This window comes from Vicugna pacos, chromosome 3 (genome assembly GCF_048564905.1).
Source record: "Vicugna pacos chromosome 3, VicPac4, whole genome shotgun sequence".
Taxonomy (NCBI): domain Eukaryota; kingdom Metazoa; phylum Chordata; class Mammalia; order Artiodactyla; family Camelidae; genus Vicugna; species Vicugna pacos.
Window position 1 is genome coordinate 56,561,102 of NC_132989.1, and position 21,423 is coordinate 56,582,524.

The 21,423-nt window shown below is 36.6% G+C and overlaps 1 protein-coding gene across 10 annotated transcripts in view; it reads left to right on the plus strand.

Annotated features, from left to right (window-relative positions):
• MCTP1 (multiple C2 and transmembrane domain containing 1) overlaps positions 1–21,423 on the plus strand; it is a 604,116-nt gene that overhangs the window by 400,473 nt on the left and 182,220 nt on the right. For all 10 annotated transcript variants that reach the window (XM_072958382.1, XM_072958380.1, XM_072958381.1 and 7 more), the window contains 3 exons: positions 3,180–3,350; positions 5,898–6,028; positions 20,743–20,929. In XM_072958382.1, the coding sequence (XP_072814483.1) occupies positions 3,180–3,350; positions 5,898–6,028; positions 20,743–20,929 (489 nt within the window). The remainder of the gene's footprint in view (positions 1–3,179; positions 3,351–5,897; positions 6,029–20,742; positions 20,930–21,423) is intronic.

A 21,423-nucleotide genomic window follows, 5' to 3' on the forward strand; every position in this document is an offset into this window, starting at 1 on the left:
ACTAGATGTAATGCTATTTTTATTGAGGGATTTCTTGGGTGTGTTTAATACTCTTTGCCATTCAGGTGCTCAATAAGTAATTTTTGGTTAACTGATTATCAATTATTCAGTTACTGTGTATTACTTAACTACATCCTAATAAAAAAATTATTAGCAGGTGAAGGAAATAATAAATTAAACTGCACAATTTTTCAATAGACTCCTACCTCTCTCTTTAAATGCTCCAAATATCCAGACCACTGTGCTTTCCTCATCAGTAAATTTAGAAGTAGGACTGAATAAGGATTTAATTAGCATATATATAGTTCCCCATGCCAGAGAGTGGATAATGTCTCCAATAACAGTAATAATAATAGTATTAGCATATAGGAGTAGACCGGTGCACATGTGTCTTAGAACTTAAAAAGCAGGGGTTCTTACACATGACTGTGCATCAGAACCCCCTCCAGAGAGGGTTCACTAAACCAGGGTGCTGCTCCCCACCCACAGAGCTGCTGATTCCATTGGTCTGGAATGCAGCTAAAGAATCTGAACTTCTGACAAGTTCCCAGGTGACACAGATGTCATTGATCTATGGATCACACTTGGAGAACTTTGCCATACAGAGGAAAGAAACTTTAAACAGCCGGAGGTAAAGCCTCCGTTAAGTTCATTTCATTTCTGCGAAAGCATGAAGGATCCCCGGGAAAGCATTTCTTATCTTGTAAGTAAATGTCTTGTTCTCGTGTGCAAACGGGAGGAGGAGCAAGCAAGTAAGGGTTTCAGACATGGTACCATTCAAGAACATAGCTTGACATTGTGAACTGAAGTTGCTGTGTAACCGAGATTGTACCAAACTGTTATTGATGGAGGGCATTATATGATTTGTGCAGCTACAGTGTGTAGAAAATGTCATTAAGTATATCCATCTGCAAGCTGAAATATTCTAAGTATGAATACATGCGCTCATGGAACAGAAAATAGAAGGTGGGAAAATGTCAACTGCAATATCGTTTATAATCAGCTCACCTTACTGAAGAGCACCCTTTAGCAACATTATACCTAAATCATGGTTACTTTTAAACCTCGGGGAGAGTCTCTGCACTAAAGACCAATGTTGGGAGAAGCTCAGGAATAAAGATGAGAAATTCTGGGTTCTAATTGCACATCCATCATTTACTAGCCTAACCTTTCTGAGTGGCAAATTCCTCATTAGTAAAATAGAAGTAGCAGGCCTTGCCTTCCTACTTCATAGGGTTTTAGTGGAAAGCAAATTATATAATGTATATAAACGCACTTTCAAATTCTAAAGCTCTATATAAATGAGTAGTTACTAACTCCTTGGTCTTCGCTAAGATAATTATTTCTTCTTACTTGCCAGAAATTGTTTTCCTTCTTTCCTTCTTTGTTACTCATATTCCTTAACAAAATTTCAGACCCAAAGTTGAGAGCCTGAGTCTCTAGAGTCTGCTGTTAGAGGTATTCCCAATAGCAGCAGGTGTTAGATAAGCCGATAGGTCGGTAGACAGACAGACAGACAGACAGACAGATACAGATAGATAGACAGACACACTGAAATAGATTGCTGCATTATATAATAATAAGTGCATGAAATCTTAGAACCAAAAAAAAAAACCCTTGAAGATTACTTGATGCAGTGAATTCTAAACAGTTATTTTAATCTGAGAAATCCTTGGTCCAAAGAAATTCTAGTGTGGAAACCGAGTGTACATAGCAGATAGGAGCAGAGGGGCTCTCACTGAAATGGGGCATGGAGTCCTGTGGATATTACAAGTGCTCCAGGTAACACTGGTTGCTCTTTAGAACACAGATGCCACTGCTCTTGAGCTTACAGAGATGAGGGTTGTGAAGGCAAAATCCTGCATTTATATTAATAAGGCAGAGCCACCAAGCAATATTGTTCAAAATTTGCTGATCACCAAGGCAGGAAAATATGCAGTGTGATTTAGACACATTTTCATGGAAATCTTCAAATATTAAAAGTACTATCTTTTGAAGAATATAGTTTTCGTTTTCCTAATAAAACATCCTGACTTGAATGACTTTTGATGATAGATAAAAATGGCTATGGCATGACTATGGTATAGAGAAAAAAGTGAGAGTTCAAAGCGGGATGAGGATTTATACAAAATGGACTACAACTTTAATGTAGAAGGAATTAGGTCAAAAGTAGAGTTAATCCATAATTCAGAAGTGAAATACTTTCGGGTTGAGTGATACATTGAATTTTTTTCATGAAATGACTGTAAGTGAAGGAAACATGCTTGACAACATGAAAGAAACCCAGCAATTTTTACAATACTTCTTGGTTCTGAATCCAGATTGAAAAAGTCATTAACGATTTAGCTACTTTCTCTGGCTTGTTTTATATGTTATTTAATTCAAAAAGATTTTATAGCCATTTTTAGTAGTCTTGCTAATTTTTTAAAATTCTGATTTTATTCACTGACTTAAATATTGTGACTTTGAATTGAGCAACTAAAAATCATTAAAGAAAAGTTCAGATACTAAAGTGAGAAATAAATCCAGAAACATACCTGCCGATGTAAATCACATATATAATTTTTTAAAATTTTGATGCAAGTTTCAGGCATAAGCAAGACATCTTGGGAGGGTATATTGATTTTGTTTTCTGTTCTATGATACCTTAAATAGTTTTTTAGTGAGCTAAAACTCAGTTATCTCCAAATGTGGCAATAAAGAGGTTTTTAAACTTTCTGAATAGAACTTGCAACTAATCTTAAAACTAAAAATCCATTTGTTACATGAAAAAAATTTAAAAAACTGTAAGTAATTAAAAATTACACATCACAGTGTGGATGAAGCCTTTTATGTTTATAATATTTATTTATACATATTTTGTTGCAGGCATATTTGACCCATATGCAAATACTCTCTGATATTCTTAAAGTATTGACATGTAATTTTAAGAATTGAAAAACTAAAATTTCTTATGCTGAGCACACATCTCTTACACAACAACCTTAAATTTATCATGAGATGATACTTTCATACGTATTAGTAACTTTATAATTAATAATCTATTAATTATTTTTACTTTTTAAAATTGTAACTGCCTCTTTTTTGTTTATGAAAAATTAGCAGAGGAAAGAGTAATGCCAAATATGGTATTTTGGCTTTAAACACAATAAGCTAATTCTGTTTTCCTTCACTAAAAGTTTCAGACCCAAAGTTTACGTCTGTCAGATGTACACAGAAAATCGCATCTTTGGAGAGGAATAGTCAGCATCACATTGATTGAGGGACGAGACCTCAAGGCGATGGATTCAAACGGGTTGAGTGACCCCTATGTGAAGTTCCGTCTTGGGCATCAGAAGTACAAGAGCAAGGTAACCTATCTCTTTTGTGTTCCTGTCAGTACTTGGAAGGCAGTGGTGGTTAACAGCCATGCTTCAGGACATGAAAACACCAGACGCTTATTTATTGCTTTACTGAACTTCTTTTGAACATGATGTCCAGGAAGCAGGACCGACAATTGTATTGCATTTCTTACTTTATGTGCTACGTGACCTTTGATAAACCACTTCTCTAGGTCTCAATTTCTTTATCTATCACACAAGAATAATAGTAGGAACTCTCTCTTAAAAAAAAAGAATGCTGGAGCAAACCTAAGTAAATGCCTGGCACATAAAGTGCTCAAAGAGTGTTGGCTAGTATTATTATTACACCCGATACCTGTATAAGCACTACAAACAGCATTATTTGACATTCCATGAAAACCTTGTAGATTACTCTAAACCATTTTATTGAAACTGACCTGCACCAATGCGGACTGCAAGGTTTTTAAAATTTATTTGTAAAACAAAGGACCAAATTCCTGCTGCCATTACAGTTACTTTGCCTCTCCATACCTGCATTTCCCCATCTGTGAAAATCAGAATTAAAATCATGCCTACCTAATGAAGTTACTGAGAAGATTGAATAATACATGCGAAGCATCTCAAGGGCTTAGAATGCTGCTTTTCCCATAGTAAATACTCAATTGAAGGTAGTAGCAGAAGGAAGAGGAAAAGTAGCAGCAGTAGTAATAAGTACATTATATAACAACGATTATATTAGTAGTAATAACATATTAAATAATCATATTATCATATTATTGACAGAAGTAATAATATGTAAGATCATAGTAGTCATCATTATATAGTTGTATTTATCTGTGCTGTATCCAGATATAATCTCTTTAATGGTCAGCTTCTGTAGCTTGCAGGCATTGACAGCTTGAGACAACTGATCACGTTCTACTTTGATGGGAATAACTTTGCCTTAACATCACAATTTTTGTGAACTTTTGATAAACAGCCTGCCTAGATTCCTTCTGGCCCAGGGACTTTTCATCAATAGCTAAGGTAGCTGGAAATATCACAGAGGTGGTTTGTTAGCAGGCAGTCAAACCTGCTAGCAGGCTGGTTAGTTACCTTATTGAGTGCTCACATTGAAGAGGAAGGCATCGTTTCTGACCTATAGGAAATCATATATGGAAAACAATCCTAAAAAAGCAAACTGAAAAGTTAAGCTCTTTTTGGCCAAATAAGTAAGTCAGACCATTCTCCAGAATATCTTAAAGTTCATCCGAACCCAATGATGAGATCATCTGAATTATCATAGCATCCATCCAGTGCCATCTTACTTTTTTTCTGCCATGGGCTTAATAACATTTTAAAGAAACTACTGATTTCAAAAATAGGTACCTGTGACCACTTCTGTCTTATCCTTTATCAATTAACATTATTTCCATGTTCTGGTTGGCTTAAAACATTACTTATTTTTATAGTTCTGCTCTTTAGGTATGAAATATGAAACCCAGCTATGGACACGTGTCTCTCTTTGCTCTTTCTTTCCATGATCTATTGCTGATTAATTTCAGATTATGAACTTTAAAAATTGTGATTCATTTGCATTACCTTTGCACATAACATACTTCATTGCTTTCAAAGTCTTTACATCTGAAGATCTGTCTCTCATACATTAAAAAGAGAAAAGGCCACTACATGCCCTCCTGCTAAAAAGAATAGAGAAACAAATACGAATGTTGTCTAACCCAATGGTGAGTAGAATTTTAAAACATATCAGTATGGGTCACTTCATTCGTTGATTCCACCAGGTGTCTTAACTGAATACTTGAAGTTACAAAACTTTACTTCAGATAAATTACCTTTCTCATATATGCAACGTGGAGATTATATTCACAAATATTCATCTTAATTCACAAACATTTTTGGCATTCTGTTTTGGGGAAGGAGAGCTGAAGCTCTAGTCACAGACTTGAGTCTAGATCTTAAAACCTCATGACTATAGATGGGTCACTTAAACTTCAGATCTCAGTTTCTCCATATATAAAATGGGGATGATACATCAGTGCTATAAGTGGATAGTTTGCCTGACCACCGAAAAGTTACTTGCTTTTTCCTCCTGCTCCCACAGAACTTCATTGTCTGTTTTTTTCCCATTATTCAGCTGAGAACTCCTATGTCTGTGGAGAATAAGAAAAAAAAACTCTGGGAATCCTCATTTTCCTTTATTATGAAATGACATACTATGAGTTACATCTTTGTGCATGAAGTGGTTATATAAAAATAAATGCTAGCATCTGAGTGGTCTGTTTCACTTATAGACTTCTTGTGTTTTCTGTGTAATTTGTACCTCTTATCTGTTATTCAAGATGATGAGGGGGTGCCTCTTAGCTTTCGGGACACATCCTTTATGGTTCTTTCAGACAATAAGCAATAAAGATATTGGACCTAATGACTCATTTCCATCACTTCTGGAAGCTCTTGTTCAAATCACTTATGTGCTTTTCTAGATAGTTTGATTTAAGTCTCAAGTAAAATTTTTTATAAGACTGATATTGATAAGTAATGACTTTTTCTATTTTCCAGATTATGCCCAAAACTTTGAATCCTCAGTGGAGGGAACAATTTGATTTTCATCTTTATGAAGAAAGAGGTGGAATCATTGATATCACTGCATGGGACAAAGATGCTGGCAAAAGAGATGATTTTATTGGCAGGTTTGTGCAATTTGGTATTTTGGGCTCACCCTAATGCAGATGAATTTTGTTAAAAGAATATTTCCTGTCAGTCTTCTGATACTATAATTGGTCTTTACTCTTTTGAAACAAGGGATCTTACCTTGTTAAGACCAGGCTTGGGTGAATTGAAAAATAGATTTGAAGACTAACCAGTAGGTGGCAGTTTTGACCAGGTGATGGACAGGCTATCTGCATTTGATATCCAGAAATTTTCTCCAGATGTCAGAAACATTGTGCATAAAAGTTATGGGAGTTGAGAAAGAGGAATTTCGTTTGATACAAGATACTTACAAGAAACAAACAGCATATTCATAGCCTGCAAAGTGATCTGAGATAATATTACTTTTCGTAAAGCGTATCGTGGCCGTAAAATACATTGTTTCATACAACTCCCTACAAGGTAGAGAATCTTGATCATCTCCTAGGAGTTTATAAATCTCCTAGGAGTTCAAGTTTTAGTGAAGGAAGTGTGTAAGTAAGGCATATCCACGTTAATCTGATAATGCAGCGAAGAAAGTGTTCTGAGGCTTACATGACATCTCTCTACAAAAACAAGGTTATTTTTGAATGATTGCTTGAATTATCTGAATTTTTTTTTCTTTAAAGCCTGGTTTTATAGTTTTCAATAGTTACATATGTGTCTTTGTTGCAAAGCACATTGAAACTTACCAATCCTGAAGAAAAGCATGGTGCACTGGAGAATTTGTTCATTTAGAAAATTCTTTCTTTATTGTAGTTCACTTGATTTCCAAGTCTCTCAACATACAGCCTGAAGAAATGCATACATACTACTACTAATAAAGAGAATTTTGCACTAGAAAAGCAAAAATAGGAATCCAACCCAGCATATTTATCTCTCTGTTTTTTTGTTATTCTAATAAGTATGTTTTAAACAATGGTTTTCTTCATAAGATTATTAAGTAAGAGGTCAAAGAATAGCATCAGTTAACCTTTAATATTTTACTTATAAAATGAAATGAGAAAAACACCGCTATAATCTAATGCTGTGTTATACTTCAGTCCTTTTTAAAGGGCAAGCCTTCACTGCATACTTTTTCCCTGTAGTAAAACAGTATTTTCAGAGTTCTCTTAAAGTTCTACCCTGCCCTCTTTGGGATATACCACCAGCTTAAGTATCAGTACAGATCTGTTCACACACTGAATACATTTCATTTTATATAATACGTATATTGTATGTATATATGCCTGTTTCTGTCTTCCTCAATATGTTATGAGCTCTTTCAAGTAAATGTTGTCTAGCTATTCCTTAAATAATGAATTCCTTTTCATAATTTAGAGCAACATTAGCTATATTTGTTGACCACAAAATAATCAGAATGACTGTCATGTGTAACTTGCTACATTAATCTCATTACATTATATTCAAACTTTCTTACATTAGTCAAACAGTGAAATAATTGGTAAAATGTACTGGCACTGGTACTTCTGAGTCCGTTTTACATAAAGTCCTTCTTATCATTTTCTTTATTTTTTTTTCCAAAATGACATATCCTTTTATGTATTTTCTTTCTTTGAAAAGAATCTCCAAATTCGGAAATTATGAAAATTTCTCAGCCCATTTGGTACTGACCTTTCCCTTTTCCTCACTTGATAATACTATGAATCCTTCGAGGGCCTAATTATATTAAAGAAATGTTTGGCGGATAGGTGGACCTGCTTATCTCACTTCACTTTGTTTCTACAGGTTTGTCTGTATTTTGGCAAGTTTTGAGAGATCAGTGATAAATGGTTGGTCTGAAGATCCTAGGGATTGCTCTAGATAACTGGGGGAGTGAAGAAAGTCTTATGAAGTTTGGGAAAAGAAAAGAAATCCATTTTTGGAGCTTCTGGGTTGGTGAACTCGCGTAGGTGCTGGGGAGTGACTTGCCCTGAGAGGGCGTGGAAGCTCCACGTGCCTTACCACACTCTTGCCCTGTGCATCTTCCATCTGGCCATTCCTGAGTGATATCCTTTTATAATAAACCAGTAATTTAGTTGGAAGTGTATCCTCCATTCATCGATTTTTATCTGTTGGCAATATTTACCACTTGCATAGAGTTTCTGGCTTAGCCTCACCTGGTTTGTTGGGTGAGTTCTTCATGGCCGTGGCTATTACACAGGAGAACCCAGCAAGCAGAATCAGGCAGCCCTGAGCTCCATCACCTCGTTGTGCCTTGATGGACACAACCGTGTGCTCTGCTTCCCAGTATCTTGGTTGGGTTAAAACTGGCTTGGATGGTGAACCCAAATGCTACCAATAAAGAATTATAGGAATTTCTAAAGCTCCCATTTATTTCAAATGACTTACTTTTGTTTCCAGTTACATTTTTTCTAAATATAATAAAAAACTTACCTGGCATCAGCTTCACTAAAAAACATTTGCTTTTGGTCATATGCTAAATATAATAGCCTGTGAAAGCAATTTGAGCCCCTAAAAATTTTAGAGTCAACAAGAACACAGACAAGAAGACTCCTAGGACAGCTTTTGAGTATCAGTTTAAATCATTTTACACGGTAAAGGGAGTTATTGTTGAATTTTGAGGTAACCAACTGTGAACAATAGAAAATTGTTGTTCCCTCCTCTAATGCCTGTTGCAGAAAAAGGAAATGACTATGGCCAATCACCATCATTTCAAATCTACTTGATGTCCAGGCAACAGCAAAACTCTTGGTATCTGACTTTATACTTATTAAATTGTATTTTACACACATCCTGCTACTGAAAACAATATACTATTAGACCTAAGTGGCGGGCAGGTCAAGTTGCTTGTGTTTATGTGAAGGTTGTGTGGGACCAGTGGAAATAATGCAGATTATAATAGAATTCCTTGAGCTAGAATAGTTTGGAAAACAATTGACTTATCTTCCAATCAGATTTGGGTTCTAAGATTAAAATAACAGGAGTAAAATTGCTGTCATGGTCATCTTCATTCTTTTGCAAACTATTGCAATATTCTATATCTGTGTTAAATTATTTTTAATTAATTTTTATTGAAATATATTTGACATGTAACATGTGGAAATACAATGTGTTCATTTAATAGATTTATATATAGTACCGTGATCTCCATTGTAGCAATAGTTAGTGCCCCTATCACGTTCATGATGATCTTTTTTGTGCATATGGTGGGAATAAGTAAGATATGTCTCTATTCACTTAAAAATTAAAATTAGAGACTATTCCGGGAGTTGGCTGGTGGCTGGTGAATAAATTTACACTGCCTATAGAGGGTAATACTGTCCCATCAATGCCCAATTGTTTTTAAGGATACAGTCGTAATTCAGTCCCATATTTGAGAGCATGTGTGTAGATTAGATTATCAAATAGACTAGTTTCTTGCATTGTAGTTTGTTCTTGTTCGCTTTGTTTTCCAGGTTGGGGTCACATATAATGACTTTTGAAATATGTTTTTGTAACTGTATATTTAATAACAGGGTTTTTTTTTCATGACAAAAACAATACTGGTTATGAATGAAAGAGCCACTTGCAAATCTGAAGTGTCCATATGGTGAAAACTGTGTTCACACTGAACATCATCCAGTCCCATTCTCATTTGAACCTATATAGCCAGGCTTTTGCCCCAACGATTCACCAAAACTGCTCGTCAAAAGTCACCTGTGACCACCAAGTTGTTAAATCCAATGGCTGGTTTTCAGCCTTCATCTTACCTAACCCAACAGCAGTGCTGGACTTGACTGATTGTTTCCTACCTTAAAGTATGTTTTTCAGTTGGCTTCCTCTTACCTCATCACATGCTCTTTTTTGACCTCCTTTGTAGGTTTTTTTCTCATCTGCCTCCTGATTTAATTTTGGAAAGCCTCAAAGCTCACTCCCTGGGCATCTTCTCTGTCTCTACTGGTTCCCGTGGTGCCTTCATCCACTCTTGTGCTTTCCGTACCATCTAAGATTGACGGCAGACAGACAGCTTTACTCTATAACTCTTTTCTGAACTCCAGACTCCCCTGTCCAACTGCCTGCTTATATCTCCAATTGAATGTCCAATAGGCTTCTCCATTTTAGCAGGTCCAAAGCCAAACTTCTCACCCTCAATGCTCCCAAATCTGCTCTTCCTTCAGGATTCTCTCTTGTTTGCTACTAACACCAAAAATCTTGGAGTCATTTTTTATTCCTTTCTTTCATTGTCATCAAATCCATCAACTTGCCAACTTCTCCTTTAAAATGTATTCAGAATTCACTTACATCTCAATCATTATGGTTCCTGTGGAAGCCACCATCAGCTTTCATGTGGGCAATGCAATAGCCTCCTGTTCTTCCTTCAGTATAACAGCAATAAAATAATTTAATTCCTCTGCTCACAGCCCTGCAGTTGTCTCCCATCTCAATCTCAGTGACACCAAAGTCCTTACAGTGGCCTCTACTGCTGTTTGTGATTTAGCCCTGTGACCCCTCTGCCCTGAACTTCTGCTCTTCTGCCCCTCCCTGCTCTGCTCTGTCCCAGCCTCTTTGCTGTTCCTCAAGCACACCAGACACCCCCCTGCCCCAGGATATTTCCCTCCATTGTGACACTCATTATGTGTCCGCCTGCCTTGTTTCTTTACCTTCTTTAGGTCTGTGCACACATGTCACATCAGGGAGGCAACTACACTAGCCCTATTTAAAATTGAAACTTCTTTCCCTTGATACTCCCTTTCCCCTATCCTGCTTTGTTTTTGTCCATCGAAGTCATCACCATTTGACACACTGTGCATTTCACTTATTGTTTTAGTTATTTCCCATCACTAGCATGTGAGCTCTTTGATGGCAGGGGTTTCTGAGTGTTGTGTTCATCGTGGCCTCCACATTACCTAGAGAAGTATATGGCAAGTAGTAGGTGCTTGATAAATATTCACTGGATTTAATTTTATATCAACCTGAAGCTTGATTTAATACTGGAAGTTATGGCTCTTGCTTCTCTAAATAAATACAGAATTTGACACCAAGTGTTAATGCAAAGTCTGTTAGAACAGCGTGCCTTAGTGGAAAGTACAAAGGTTCAGTGTAATTAAGAAAGGTACATAAATTCAATAATTCAAAAGGGAGAATTAATGAGTTAATGTATTTAAGTGGGTAGTCTTTAGCCTTAAAAAATACTGAATGGTTGCATTTGAAGAAAAAGCAACCTGTACATTTACCAAGATATTTATAACTTGAAAAAATTTCTTTTACTTATAACTTTTCCATTATTATAATAGCTAGTGAGTTAATGCCATCTGGTTGTTAAATTTTACACAAAAATAAATTTACCATGAATGGAAAGAAACAATGATAATAATGTTTTACAGTGTACACACATTAATGTTTTACAGTATTACACACATTAGCTCAATAGTAGGGGATAACAAGAGTGGCTCCTATTATACCAATTTTGCAGGTGCAAAAAGTGAGGCAGAAGGAGGTTTAGCAATTGCTCAGCTAGGCCAAACTTGGGGTGATTGATCTGAGACTCAAATCCAGGACTCCTGACTCTGAAGTCCATGGTCCTTTCACCTCGGTCTTGTATTCAGTATGTTCTGAAGCCATGAAGTGCACAATAAAGTGCCCAGTAGTCAATAAACCCACTTACGTGGTGTGCAACATACTACAAGTTTGAACAACAAATTTTACCCGTCGCTGAGCTACAGATTTCAAGTGAAGGTGAAATAATGTTAATCTGCGTGTAATTATTTAACTTTCTGATCACCTGCATTTTGGCAGGCAAGACGGACTGCCACCTTTACGATAATCAGCTAATAAATCCTCATGATTGTTACACTTTTATGCAGAGCAGTAATCTGAACAAATTGGCTGCTGACAGCTGCGGTAAATTGCCAAGAATGAGTGCTGTCAGAGAACAAGTTGTTTTTATGAACGTGCAGAATAAGTAAATCCCGTGTCAAGCAATTTCAGTCAGTCGGAGTTATTTGCAATCCAATATAGCAAGATTTATAGCATTATTTATTTGTGTGCAAAATGCTTGTTTATCTTTAAAGTGGCTTGATTTGGGATACATCTATTTTAGGTTGGTGGATTGCTACTGACTTTATTTGCTGCGTTGTTATCAGGCTGAGGCATTGGTACTGACCATGACAACGACATGCTACAGACACAAACTTAAGTAGAGTTCTGTTTCCACAAAATTTTTAGTAATAATATATGATAAGAAAAAGACATTCCAGATGGGCAAGTTCTGGGTGAAGAATAAATGCTTTCAAATTCTACAACCATAAAAATAAATTTATGACTCTCTATTTAACACCAAAAGAAAGAGAATGTGGGATGAGTAGGTGTATGCTTGTGCCTGTCCAGGTGTAGTGTGGCAAATGAGGAAAACAGTCTTTACTTTGTATGCTAACCAACTGAATGTTTTCTTAAAATTGAAGATCATTGCATTGGAACATTTGTCATTCTATAGATTCTGATTTGTAATGTTTCTTATTGGTTATATAAATACTACAACAAATTGCCAAGATGGCAGAGTAGAAGGATGACTAGCTCACCCTCTCCCACGACTACACCAAAAATTATATCTACATACAGAACAATTTGCACAGAATACCTACTGAACTTTGGCAGACTGTCTCTTACTTTGGAAATACAAGATGAACCCTCACAAAAATGGGTAGGGAAAAAAAAGGAATAATACAATGATTCTTCAACTTCCTATACAAATAAGAGTAGGAGCAATCCGCTGCATTATTAATTTGAAAGCACAGAGATAGCTAGTCAGAAAATTCTAAACTGAAGAGAGTTTTTAATGAAATCATTATATTGTACCATTTTTCTTATTAGGGATTCAGTAAAATATTTCATTTAGGAGATAGACAATATTTCAATAAGCAATGAAGTATGTCATTGATTCTTGGTTTTTCTTAAACTCAACCTAAGCCAAATGTATTAAGATTTTAATAATCCATTTTCTTTCATGGCTTACTATTTTTTCTTCTGAAGATTTTCTCAGAAAGTTTATACTCCCTGCACAATTTTGTATACAATAGGCAAAGTTTCCAGAGACAGTTTCTATGCACCACTATATGTATATTAAATAATTTACCTACAAGGCAGTGAATGGGGAAGCTAAGAAGTTTGTAGACAGGTACTCTGATAAAGTCATCTCTCCAAAGACTGTTGAACAGTGACAACTTCTGACAACAGAAAGGCAATAACAGTGTTAGCACTTAGTAATGTCAGAGGTGGTGAGAACATGGCATCATCATGAAATTTGAAAACACTTTAATGGTTACCTATTGAATTCTTCAAAATGTAAAGATTCCAAGGAATTACGTATGTTATGTATATTATTGATTTATAATATAGGGTTTTATGATATATAATATAGGGTTTTATGATAATATAGGGTTTTATAATATTTATAATATAGGTTTCATTTTACTAATGTAAAGTAGTTCTCATGCATTAAGCAATCTCAAAAAGCTTCATAATTTTATTGTTAAATTTGGTCCAAATTACGTAAAATGTGTTTTTAGAAGTTACCCTCCAGCAAATAAATTCTGCACAGTATTGTCTTCCTATTCTGAAGGCTTCATTTTTAAATGTCCTCTCACCCTGATGGCTTTATAATATCACGGGCTAATTCTCCAGGGCACACATACTTAGAAGTTCATTGTTAGAGCAGATGTAAATTTCTGTTGCAGATATTCTTCCTGATAACTTTAAGTTGTTCTGGCTGACTTCTTGCTAGATCCAATTCTGCCACACCATCGGTGAATCAGAATTAGAGTGCAGCTGACATAGAGCTCAGCCAGGAGTAGGTGTATCAACTCTGCATATTCTTGTTTTTTCATTCTGCTGACTTGTGCTTGTTCAATTAGCATCATCCTCAGCCCACAGTTTCCTTACTGGGATCTTTTAAAGCCAGTTGTCCATTTTGTGAGGATGAGTTGAGTTAAAACTAAATATCATTTGATACTGCTTATATGTGGAATCTTAAAAAAAAAAAAAGGTACAAATTTTATTTGCAAACCAGAAATAGACTCATGGACTTAGAAAACAAACTGGTTACCAGGGGAAAGGAGGGGAGGAATAGGTTAGGAGTTTGGGATTAATAGACACACATACTGTATATAAAATAGATAGCAAGGACCTACTGTGTAGCACAGGGAACTATATTCAGTTTCTTGTAATGAGCTGTAGTGGAAAAGAATGAAAATTATACATGTATATGTATATACATGTATGTATATGTATAACTGAATCACTTTACTGTACACATGAAAGTAACATTGTAAATTGACTACACTTCAATAAAAATATAAGCATTTAAAAATAACTAGATTATATAATCCCTAAATTCCCTTAACCAAGTGTATATAAACTGTAATTCGGGGAAAGCAAGTCAGCCATAAGGGGGCCACTGTCAGCCTCTCCATGTTACGTGGCTCCTACTCTTCCCTCAAAATACTTGCTGGCAACATGTGACATGTCTGATGTATGGGCCACCGATGTTAATGCATTTATAAAATATAAAGCTTGATTTCTGTCCTATTTTTAAATTAAAAAATAAATCCAAATTAGCCTAATTTACTTCCTGCACCCCAGTGGTCTAACACATTTAGACATGTGTGCATCCGGGGTGCTAATCACAAGACTGTTTCATCTGAGTAGAACTGTCATTGGTCACTGGTTCGGGCATGGCAGATGGAAAGGCAGGGGTGAAAAAAGCGATAAGAATGCTGAAATTTTTCTCCTCAAACTCTCAGGGGAAAATGTCCCCAAATCAATTAAATCAATGTGATATATTCCTTCTATGCCGCTAAATATGTGTATATAGTGTCTCAAAAATGCAAAGAATTTCCAGCTTTGATGTAGAAGTCAGGAAGCACGGAAATTTCTCTGAGCCTCAATTTCCCCATTTGTGGAATGAAAGAAAGTAGCTCTGAAATCTCCTTCAGTCTTGAGTCTGTTTTGATTCTTCTGTTGATTGATTGATGAGTCAGGTTCAGTAGAGACAGTAAGTTCTAAAATTTTACAGTATCAAATGAAGGCATATGGGATAATAAAACTACACATTATATTTACATAGCATTTTCATCTTTGAAAGTACTTTTCATCTATTGTTCCTGTGTTTTTGCAACTCTATGCAAAGAAAAGTCATGATTTTTTTAAAATTTCCATTTGATAAATGAGGAAAGCTGATGCCCAGAAAGTTTAAGTGACTTGCTTAATATCACAATACTAATGAATAATTGAGCTTCATTAAACCTTTGGTGTTCTGACCCCCTGACATGGACTCTGAAGTGAAATAACTTCATTCAAAGCAACACAGTGAGTCTGTAGTAGTTCTGGAAATGAGGATGTGAGGAACAGATGGCTTAGAAAGGACTGAATCTCCCAAATTTAACAGAGGCCTGAGACATCACACACTTAATAAATAGTTAATTAATAAGTGAATAAATAAATGTCAGAAAGAAATCAACCCACTTTCTAGGGAGATAATATAGAAATGGTAAAATGAGCACATTAGGTGATAATCTGGCTCTGCCACTGTCACCATGGCTCAATTTTTGGCCTCTCTGAACCTCTGTCTCCTCGTCCATAAGTAGTTTAATACTTACAGGGCACCAACTATATTCCAGGTGCTGCTCTTGAGGCATATCAGGAGATTGACAGGAAAAGACCAACTGCAAGTTATTTCAATGAGAATTAGTAAAAATTAGCCAAGCAAAGGTAGTTGAATACACCATCTCAGGCAGTGAGGTTGCCTCATCTGAACAAAAAGAAAAAGATGAGCCCTAGCATGGATGGTGGGAGAATTACAAGCTGTCAGGAATGACTTAAATAGTGTGAGTTAATAAGTGACACCGAGACAGATGGTGGGTCATGGAGGACACCTTGCTAAGGATATTTCATAGGTGGTGGGAAGCCAGGAGTGGGATGTCAGGACTCAGGTCTGGGTTTTAGACATCTATAACTGAGAGGATTGAATTGTGCCAATGGTTTTTACCTTAGACCAAGTTCCCTATGAAACAGAGCTTGAGGCAATGATTAGGTGCTGGTGCTTAATGGGGAGGTAAATCCCAGGCACAGAGCAAGAGAGGAAGAACATGAGGCAGGGAAGCTATGCAACGTGATACGTTACTGAGCTGCCATGTTCCTTGTGCTTCAGAGACACAGTGGTTGCCCAGCAGGTGTGCCCACTTGGCCATCTGTGGACAGTAATATGGAGAATTATGCTTTGGAACAGTTTGTAAGCAGGTGGAAGTTGTGAGGAATTATCTTCCTATCTCCTATACTACTGATCTAAGTTCAGCCCACAGGAGACAACTTCTGCATTGCTTCATCTGGTTTCTTTGGCAGTTGATCAGAAAACCAGATCCCAGACTCCAGAGTGTGGCTTTCCATCCAAGTACTGAAGTGATCTTAGAAGCCAAAATTTGGGGCATGGGGCACTAGTGGCAGCTGAGGGGAATGCTCAGCCCATTTGGGCATGTCAAAGTTCAGACAGTCCTAGGCCAGTCTTAGGTGGCAGACCTGTGAGGACTCAAGCCCACTGGATTGGTCACAGTGGTGGGACAAGGAGCAGGCACTTGGAAAGACACAGCCAGAAGTTGAAGCTGAGGACCCAGTTCTATGTGGAAACCACATGTAAGAGGAGCTGTTCTTTGAACCAAAGAGGAGAATCCATACCCCATTTTTTCACCCTCTCTCCATCCATGGTGACCTTAATTCCTACCCCTCAGTGCTCCTTAGGAGACCATATGAAATAAGATTAGATGTTCTGCCTTCTAGCACCAGCATTCAGACTTTTTTTTGGTTGGGGAGGGGTGTAATACATCTGAGGAATAATATTTCACAGCCAGTAAGATAAATTTGTTCTCTTACTCTTTTTCGGGTGTGGGATTGCAAAGAAAGGGAGTTGTAAACAAGTGCAAACATGGGTAGAGTTAAAACAAATTATAGAATTTGGGGATTTTGAGAATTTGAAGTTTGTCTAGTTCAATTACCTCATCTCGTAGATGAGAAAACTGGAATTCAAGAGGATAAATTGTCTTGGAAAAGGTCATACAACTAGTCAGTGACCGAGAGGTAGAACCAAGAGAATCTGACTCTTAATCTTGGGCTCTTTCTGTGTGTAAGTGTCCGTGTACATAGTTTTGGAGTTCATGAATTTGCTTCTATACTTTTTAAATATTGCATTTTCATTTTCATAACAGTATAAAACCACCAGTTTTTACTTATTCGGAACCATCTGGATGATCATCTGTTATTTCCATAACCAAACTATAGTGAATCTTTCCTTTGTCCTGGACATAATAGTACAAGTGAGCCAAATACAGGTAAATCTGCCTGTTAGACTGCCAGAACCAAATACCATAGACTGAATGGCTTACAGTCAACAGAAATTTATTTCTCACTGTTCTGGAAGTTGAGAAGTCCAAGATCAAGACACCAGCAGATTTAGTTTCCTGGTTCATGAACTCCTGTTTTTCCTCTGTGTCCTCACATGACAGAAGTGTTGAGCGGGGTCTCTCTGGTGCCATTTTAATAAGGGCACTAATTCCATTCATGAGGACACCCCCTCATGACCTCATCACTTCCCAAACATCCCACTTCTTTCTACCATCACGTTGGCCACTAGGTTTCAACATACGAATTTTGGAGAGCACATGAACATTCAACCATAGCACTGGCCCATACTAATTAGTACTGAATTCACTTTGCAGTACACCATATTGCAGGAGTTCCATTGTTGTAGACGTTTATTTAGTAACAGTAAAGGGGTAGCAAAAAATTTTTCTTCACCAAATTCCAGCAGTAATTTGACTTGATGCCCATTTAATGCAGATATCAGAGATGCTATGACACTAACTTTATTCTCAAATTAGCAAGACAATTTTGCTTACTTACCAGTGACATTTTGTTTTAAATAGCATCTGAGGATTACTCCCGAGCAGAGTTTCTGCATGAATAGGAGATCTGAATAACCTCAACTAGCAAAAAGAACCCTGAAGTCATTGTCATTAATACTCTCTCATCAAATATATTTGTATAAATAGGGATTTTCTATTTTAGAATGATTAAAGTCAAAATTCTGTAACATTAAATATAGGACAGACCTGGGACTATACGTATGAGTACACCCAATATTGAAAATTTAGTTGCAGCAGAAAAGTATGATCCTCCATATAAATATGTAGTGATAATTGAAATTCTGTTAGTTCTATAGCTTTTAAAATTCAATTTGCAATTTTTTCTTAGTTTATCATCTTACTAGAGCAATTACTTATAGCCTTCTTCCCTAGTTTATATATATTTTTAAAGCATAAAAATAAAAATAACATAATTCTGTCCTTGGAAATAATTTTTTTCTGTTAAAAACAAGTCCAGGTATTACCCAGTTTAAGAGTGACCTCAAACAGCACATGCATCCTCCTGGGATACACAATTTCAGTAATGACGGACTCATTAAGGAAAAAGCCTAGATCTTGGATTCCAGAGTCCCAGGTTCAGGTCTGGCTCTGCTAACAAGTAACTGTGTATCTCCATTAAATCATGTAACTTCTCTGGCTCTCAGTTTTCTCATTGCCAAGTAACAGAGATTTTGAAGATCACAAATCCTTATGCCTACTGGAACCAGGTACAGAATTAAGTGAAATAGTCCAGCTCTAAGTTAGATAGTACTGGGGACAGTAACTTAGAGGACATCTGCTCTGTCTTTCAAGTTATTTAAATTCAAAACTTTTTTTAGCACCACACGCAAAAAAAAACTAAAGTCATGGACCAGATTTGATTTGAAAGTTGCCAGTTTGTAATTCCTGGACCAGATTATCTTTAGGACACCTCCCCCAACTCTGAATCATTGAATACAATGACTGTAATGTAAATGAGGAGGAGGCCAGCATCTGCATGACCAGTGCTAAATGGTAATGGGCATAGAAGGAAATACTCCAGAAGGTTTCATTGTGTTTTAGTGTTTTAAGAGGAATGCAGTATCATACAAAGGAATAAGGCAAGAACAGGGCTGGGAAATGCATGATCAGAGTGATCTTCTTGGTCCCAACTTTATCCAAACCAAAGTACTATCTGACGTGTAATCCCTATTCAGTTTTCTAGTATCATACTCCCAATCTAGTCCAAAGATTTACTAACATTCAACAAATGATAGGTTAGGCACTGTGCCAGATGCTGGAAATATCTGTAGAAAATCATATTCATGTTTTCTCTTTTTATTGAAGAATGCATTTGATTGGTTGTTTTTCACCATTGCATTTTTTAACCCTCACTTTGTTCCAGGTATTATTAACAAGAACTAATTCTAATTAAAGTTTGAATATTGGCTAAGACATTTCATATGTTTTTCCATCATTTAGAATTTAAGGGGACAGCATGAGAATATTTTGAAATGGATGTTGTGTTCGCAGAACCATTGACGTTATTTGATATACATCCTAACTTTAGGAACGTGTTTTCCAGACTTGGTACAGACCCTCATTTCCTGCTCTCTCAATAGTTGGCCTTTATTGCACACAAATTTTCTGTCACTGACCAGGGCATTTCTTTTCTTTTTCATTCCTTGCATCTATATTCCTCTTCCTCCCAACTGTTTCTAGTCTGGCCATCTTTCATGTCATTTTTGATAGAAAAAAATAAAATGTAAATGTCAAACTTTGATTCTGTTTCTAAAATCAGTCACACTAAAATAAAGAGATGCTGGAATGCGACCATAAGCTTCAAGGTCCTATTCTAGCAGTTTAATTTAAAAGCAAAATAAGAGGGGGAGGGTATAGCTCAGCAGTAGAGCACATGCTTAGTTAGCATGTATGAGGTCCTGGGTTCATGGGTCCCCAGTACCTCCATTAAAAATAAAATAAAAATAAAAGCAAAATAATAAACAATAAGTAGATTGAGAATAAGGAACAACATTTTAATCTGTCCCTAATAACTACTGACCACCCAGTTTATGATGTCACCGCATTTATTCTTACAATCGGCTATTTCCTGTTATAAATGTCTTTTATTCATGTCTGCCCCCTTTCTCTTGGTTTATTAGCCTTGTGGTCACCACAGTTTCTTTCTCTTCCTAATCAATTGACATTTTTATGAAAAGAGTTTGCAAAGTGTTCAGCTCTGAGAGAGTGGCATACTGAGCATGGGCTGCCACCTTATGAAACCTCTCTCAGGACAACTCTGGTACCTAACACTTGAGTTAGAATGTTTTCAGAGGAATTGTTTGTTAATTTACATTTATGCAGTGCTCTATGAATAAATTGGCATGGTTTTAAAAATATAAAACTTATGACATCACCATGGCATGTATTCTATTCACTGCTTAATAACATTTATGAACAACGGCAAAATACCTGTTGTTTTAAAAGTGGCACAAAAATTCAGACACTTGGTGGTTTGCCTCTTTAGACAGCTCATGTTAGTCCTTCTATAAGCAAAGCCCCAATGATCTGGGCCAACCAGGGACGGAAATTCCCTGCCAATTTATGAATACAGTAACAATGGCTAGTAATCCAATCAGATAAGTATTTTTTTTGCATCTTACAGGAAATAAACAATTAAACAGTAAAATAATCAAGAGTCAGAATTTTGTGAAGAAAATCAGCTGACATGAAAGATATATGCTTCCAGTGGTCCAAATGGTCTTTCCACTGATTTTTCACAGAGCTCTGATTAGCCTGCACCTACACTGTTTGATGTGGCAAAAAAAAAAAAAAGCCATTTGCTAATTCAAAACATTTGTTTTTAGGTGCCAGGTCGACCTGTCAGCTCTCAGCAGGGAGCAGACTCACAAGTTGGAGTTGCAGCTGGAAGAAGGGGAGGGGCACCTGGTACTGCTGGTCACCCTGACAGCTTCAGCCACAGTCAGCATCTCTGACCTCTCCATCAACTCCCCGGAGGACCAGAAAGAACGCGAGGAAATATTAAAGAGATATGTACGTATGTAACCCTCCTCCCTCAGGGTCATGTGTGACTAGATGAGGTTGTAAATAATTTACATGGAGTGGCAGAAGTACATCTGAAAAGCTGTCTGATAAACGTATCAGCAGAAGCAGAAAGCTGGGCAGAGGAAAACACCCTGCAACTCTTTGCAGAAGCACTTGGGTTACCCGCGGATATCTAGATACCCGGTCTTCTCTGCAGTCTCTTCCAGCGCGAGTTCTAGATTTTGAGATTCTCCTCAGTGATTTTTATCACGCAACAAAATTATCATGCAAGGAAACGTCCCACAGCAGAAAATCAAGTGTACACAATAATACTTCAAAGTTAGTTCATGACTAGTTTTTTGTAAGTGGAATTAAGATTTCTTTATCTTTCCAAATTTGAAATAGAGTTTAATGGCACTTATATGAATTAGTAGCTTGGTAACTAAAGGCTAATCACAGAAATAATTTTTATTTTCAACTGTTTAGAAAAGCCTCACTTCATT